General features: G+C 36.1%; 1 protein-coding gene across 2 annotated transcripts in view; it reads left to right on the forward strand.

Moving 5' to 3' along the window:
• Window positions 1-6,000, forward strand: part of LOC109535449 (neuropeptides capa receptor) — a 30,226-nt gene that overhangs the window by 6,384 nt on the left and 17,842 nt on the right. Inside the window, exons 1-3 of one of the 2 annotated variants that reach the window (XM_019901363.2) lie at window positions 311-474; window positions 1,559-1,707; window positions 1,771-1,914. In XM_019901363.2, the coding sequence (XP_019756922.1) occupies window positions 1,587-1,707; window positions 1,771-1,914 (265 nt within the window). In that variant the 5' untranslated portion in view covers window positions 311-474; window positions 1,559-1,586. Of the gene's footprint in view, window positions 1-310; window positions 475-1,558; window positions 1,708-1,770; window positions 1,915-6,000 lie in introns of those variants that run through there. The other variant, XM_019901361.2, reaches the window with a different exon arrangement.

Below are 6,000 nucleotides of genomic sequence, written 5' to 3' on the forward strand. Positions count from 1 at the left end.
TGGAAACTTTATACGATTAAATGCCCTCCCATTAAACTGGCCATAAAATATGATAATTTTACCAGAGGCTTCCAAAACCGTGTTTTGCAAATGTATGCCTTTAAAATGCTGAAAAAATGTGAGTTTTTCGCAGGAAAGAACCCCAGTACTCGAGATTTAAAAAACCGCCACATCTCCAGACTCACAACATGTCTCAGGAACATTTCGCGGACAAAAACTTAGTTTGTTTTTAGCCCTGGTAAATTGCCAATGATCTCTGCTTTACGATTAGAAGAACAATTATGTCTGTAGTGCGTTAATAGATAAGTTAAACACATTTTTCTGTTGTAAATGGGACTTAACGCTAAATCCAGCAAGATTTCGATTAAAATGTGTTAGCTGAGTGCTGTGAGAAGGTTTTGATGCTCAAAATTTGCAAGTGAAATGCGGCTTTTGCTTGCTTGAAAAAAAACTCGACAAATTTCCGGTTTTAGTGTAAGTGTTCAACGATCTTCTTAAGTTGCTGGCATGGTTGGGTTGATTCTCCAACGGGATTTGAACCAATATAAATATAAAATTGACCCATATTTATTTAAACTTCGTGAGGGCATTAATCCTGCGGATGCCTGCATAAATAAAGCCAAACTTACGCAACTTCAAAATCACGTTTTGTTTCTACCTAATGGTCTGTGATTTCAAGCCATGTAAAAACAAAGGTCTGTTTTTAAAATTGCCGGCGTTTTGCCATATTTATTTGGCCATCCTCAGGGCATACGTCGCATTGAGGATGCCTAAATCATCATAAAAAAACGACGAATAGCCGGCGTTTTGAAAAACGGAATTTTGGCAGAAAACTTCTTCAACTGTTTCGCCTTATTTATGTAGAAATCCGCAGGATCAACATCTTGAGGATGTTGATGATGCTCAATTAATTCGATTCATGAGCTTTCCAATGCCTCAAACATGTTCTTTCGATTTTTTTTTCAAGCCAACGGAATCCAACTGAATAAACTCGAAAAACTCTACTAAAACTACTGTTTAGTTTACAATTTAAACCAGAATTTTCTGTTTGCGTTCAGCGCTTATTCTCGCCGCCTGTAGATTTCAGTTTGCACAAGTTAATGCTCACATTTGGACTCTTAAGTGAGCGATTTTGGATAAAACAACTGTACTAATGGAAAAAACGAAGTTTTAATTACATAACACAGTAAATGAGTTTAAATTAAACTGAGTGAATTGATGCCTTGTGACCTCCCTTTGTCCCTTTATTGGACAAATTGGGGTTTTTTTATGTAGAGCTTCAAAGCGCTTTAGGATTTCTAGTCAAACGAATCCCTAGAGCTTTTTAGTAAATAAATGTCGATCAAATTGATTGTTAAATTTCCGATTTGCTGCTGAAATTGCCGGCATTCAGTTGAGCGCAATATGAGTAAATTTGCATCCAATAGATCAAACCCATGCTCGCCCAACTAATTATCTGGAAGCATTCAAATCAATCAAATTGATTTAACGTGTCCAGTTTGGGATGGATAATTTGATTGACAGAATTAACGTTTGATTTTTTTCCATTGATTTCCAGAAAAGGCGCTGAACTAGACAGATTCGATATGAATTCATGTGCGGAGATTGAGATGAACCGCACCAATGTGTCTTTGGACCCTTGGAATTATATCGCATGCTTTTATGGGCCTCAGATGCAAGATCTTCAGATGACCCTTTTAATAACCAGTAAGTCGTGTCAAAGCCAATGGCGATTATTTGGATTAAAGCGAGCATTTTTTTAAATTTCAGTAATAAATGGAATAATATTTGTGACTGGAGTGTTGGGAAATATCGCCGTCTGTATCGTGATAATCAAACAGCCCATCCTGCATACAGCCACCAACTACTACTTGTTCAATCTGGCTGTTTCGGATGTGACGCTGCTGATTTTCGGTAAGGATCCTTCGTAAGCTTGTCGTTTAATTTCACTGCCAATAACTTCTGTGTTCGTCGTTCGGAAACCTTCTAAAACCGTATCAGGGCTGCCATATTAAGGAACAGCATCGTAACGTTTTTGTTGCTATGTAACATTCTGTAGCGACATTTTATTTACATTTGCCCATAAAAACGCTTTGTTGTCTTATAAAGATGATTGGGTTTTATATTTATGTCGGTTGTCCTGGGCCGCCGTCGTTTTTCGCCATCCATTTCCAATATCATGCACTTTATGGAAATGCATTTCCATGCAAAGCTGCTCAGAGCGTTTACTTGCTGATGCATGTAGAAATCCTGAAATCCGAATCTTCCCAACTAAAGCAAGTAGCAATTGAACATTTTTGCCACAGTAAGAATAGGCTTGATTATACAGATGCAAGTTTCAAGTTTCAAGTTCAACGTGAAATCGTGATTGATGCGAGCTTAAAGTTGGTGTTAAAATGGATGCTTTTACTCAACGGCGCTCTCTTTGAAAATGTGTATCTTTTAAACTGAAATGTGCAGCGAAGCGAAATTGTCACCATCTATAGCAGACACGTGTCTCTATGAATTCTAAAAATCTCGCAAAAATCATTAGTGTTCTGAGTTATTGCCAGCTTAGCAAATATCAGTCTCAAGATGTGCGATTTTTACTCAACTGCACTCTTTTCGATAAAAAATCGCATCTTTCTAACTAACGCAACGAGAAATTTGACTTTCGCCAGCTTTCAAAGACGCTTGATTCTAACATGCGAAAAGTGTCGTCAACATTGCGCCAAATCCTAACTGATGCGAGCTTAGTAAATATCGGCCTTAAAACCGGTGCTTTCACTCAATGGCGCTCTCTTCTTTAATAATTTGCATCTTTAAAACTAAAATATGCTGCAAGTTCAGATTGTCACCATCTCTAACAGGCACTTCATTCTACAGATGCTGAGATTTTGATAAACATTTCCGGGATTCTGGATTATTTCCAGCTTAGTAAATATCGGTCTCAAAATGTACGTTTACTGCTCAACTGCACTCGTTTTGATAAAAATTTGCATCTTTCAATCTAAAGCGAGCAGCGATTTAAAATTTTCTCTCTGATTTGTAAACAAGAGGCTTTGAAGATTCTGGAAGTTTCATATAAATCGCCCTAAATTCTGATTTTTTGAGCTTCGAAAATCTTGGTCTCAAAATCGGCGCTTTAACTCAACGGAGCTCTTTTATTTAAAAATTTGTATCTTTCAAACTAAAGCAAGTAGCGATTTACATTTTTCTTTCTGATTTGCAGACAGAAGGCTTTAAAGATACTGAAACTTTCATATCAATCACCCTGAATATCGATTTTTTCGAGCTTAAAAAGTCTTAAAATCGGAGCTATTACACAATGGCACTCCCTTCTCTAAAAATTTGCATCTTTCAAACTAAAGTAAGTAGCGACTTGAAATTTTGACTTTGATTTGTAAACAAGAGCCTTTAAAGATACTGAAAGCTTCATATAAATCTCCCCGAATCCTGGTATTTGTAACCTTAGAAAATATCGGTCTTAAAATCGGCGCTTTAACTCGACGGCGCGCCGTTGTGTTAAAGAGAGATTTTACATTTTGAATTTTAAATTCTTAAAGAGAGCGCCGCGGAGCTTTCTTCTTTAAAAATTTGCATTTTCCAAACTAATGCAAGCAGCGATTTGAAATTTTCGCCCTGATTTACAAACAGGAGGCTTTAAAGATACTGAAACGTTCATATCAATCACCCTGAATCCCGATTTTTTCGAGTTCGAGTAAAATGTTTTAAAATCGGCGCTTTTACTCAATGGTGCTCTCTTTTTAAAAACTTGTACTTCCAAAATAATGCAAGTAGCGATTTGGATTACTGAAAGTTTCATATAATTGGTCATGAATCTTGATTTTTCCGAGCTGAGTAAAAATCGGTCTTAAAATCGGCGCTTTTACCCAACGGCGCTTTCTTCTTTAAACACTTGTATCTTCCAAATTAATGCATGCACTTTTTCTTTGATTTGCAAACAGGAGGTCTTAAAAATACTGAAAGTTTCATATAAATCGCCTTAAATCTCAATTTTTGCGAGTTTAGTAAATATCGATGTTAAAATTGTTGCTACTCAACGGCACTATCTTCTTTAAAAATTAACATCTTCCAAACTATTATCCGCACCATAAGGCGAGATTCGACTTAAATTTTACGAATTTTTACCATCTTTGGAGACGCTTGACTCTACAGATACCAACTTCAAATTTCATAGAAATGATCCAAAATCCTGATTGTTTCCAGCTTCGTAATTATCGGTTTCAAAATACATTTTTTAACCAACTGTCCTTTCAAAATTTGAGTCATTCGCATTCGAGCTTAGCTGACCTGCCCTAATTTTTAACTGATTTCCTCCAGAAAATATACCCTTTTTCTCTGGACAACCCGGTTTTTTAACAGTAGAAATAATCCAATTTTCTTTACTTGTGTTCCTTCAGGCTAGAACACGGTTTCTGGCTTTCGCCGTTGTTATTAGAGGCAAAATGTCTCGTTTTTTCCTTGTTACGCTTTGCATTGTACGATAAACAATACACTATGGTGCGATGAAATCGGAAGTTGCAGTAACGGGACGAGGAGTTGCCTGTTAATTTTTCTAAGGTTGAAATGTTGTTTTTCCATTTACGCAAATAATTTTCCAATTTCACTCGGAATTGAACTGGAACGAGTGAATTGAATCCGATTTTGATTTAAATTGGAAAGGGACTTTTAATGTTTCCAAGTGCCTTTGAATGTAACCCGAAACTGAAGCAATTGTAAAATGTACGTCAAAATCTAAACAGTTCTCTCTGTTTGAGCGAGATAGCGGAAAAATTCCTAGAGACTTACGACATAATTCTCTTAAAGCGCCTTAATGTGATCTGCACAAGTCTTTTAATAAATCTGGAGTGCTCATATTGAGGATATTGCAAAGCGAATTTGATTAATTTGATATTAAAGCTTGATATTGAATAAGGTCTTTGGACTTATATCTCCAACATCCACACTAGATCTGCATAGAAAATATTTGCAACTACCGGTTTATCGATTCGAAAGTAATTAATTTACTGGACGAAAAACAGCAATTTATCTTCCTGACTAGTTTTTTCAGACCGCCCTTCTTTTACGAGCTGCTCAACTCTGAAATACTCCCTCTCGCTCAACCCGATGTTTTTCCTCAATATTTCAGCTTAATGATGCCATAATCCGCATTTCTAAATCAATTTGCGTCACAAAGTGTTCACGTAACTTTCTTCTTGTCACGCTAATCTCATATACAACTGATAATGTTTTATCTTCGTCAGGAACGCTGACAGTCAATTAAAATTTTGCCATAACTTCACGCAAAATGCGCTCTAGCTTGCCAAATCCACGACAAAAACCATCCACATATCCAACGATTTTCTAAACGTGTAAAGGGGAGTTTATATAGATGGAGTTTATGCGTGAATCGTCTACTATCCGGCTTTTAACATCGATTTAAACATTAAATCTTCCACAGAGATTCGAAATTGTTCCCGTCTGAATTACCTTTTCAATGCGGCAATATCGAATTGACTTTATCAGTTCAATGGAATCAAATTCATTTCATTTTTAATTAGATTCGACCGGAAAAGTTGAGTTTGACAGAATTTCAATAACAATCCACTTTGGTCTCCACTTTACTCTTTTCAGTACAATAATTTCGTTCGTTTCCCAATTAACAAACAATAAAAGTAAAATAAAATAATTTTATTTATACAGGGTGATTCAAAATTGGCGTCATTCCTCTGGAGGTGTTGTATGGCGCTGTTATAGGAGTACAGAAAAAATAGTAAAAGAAATTAATTGTTATTACAAACTGAGAAATTTGCAAAAAAGCATATCAGAAATACGGCAGCAGTGTTTTTCAAGGTAATCTGCCTAATTAACATTGCACAAATACCTGTGGCTTCGTAATTATTTAAAACTCCGGTAACCGAAAAATTATACAGACTGACAATAAGATAGACAAGGATAAACGGTAAATTCAACAAGATTTGTTGACGAAATGTCAACCTGTTCTCATAACCTCGAATA

The sequence above is a fragment of the Dendroctonus ponderosae genome, unplaced genomic scaffold (genome assembly GCF_020466585.1).
Source record: "Dendroctonus ponderosae isolate FM_Combo_2020 unplaced genomic scaffold, Dpon_F_20191213v2 Dpon_F_20191213_1, whole genome shotgun sequence".
Lineage (NCBI taxonomy): Eukaryota > Metazoa > Arthropoda > Insecta > Coleoptera > Curculionidae > Dendroctonus > Dendroctonus ponderosae.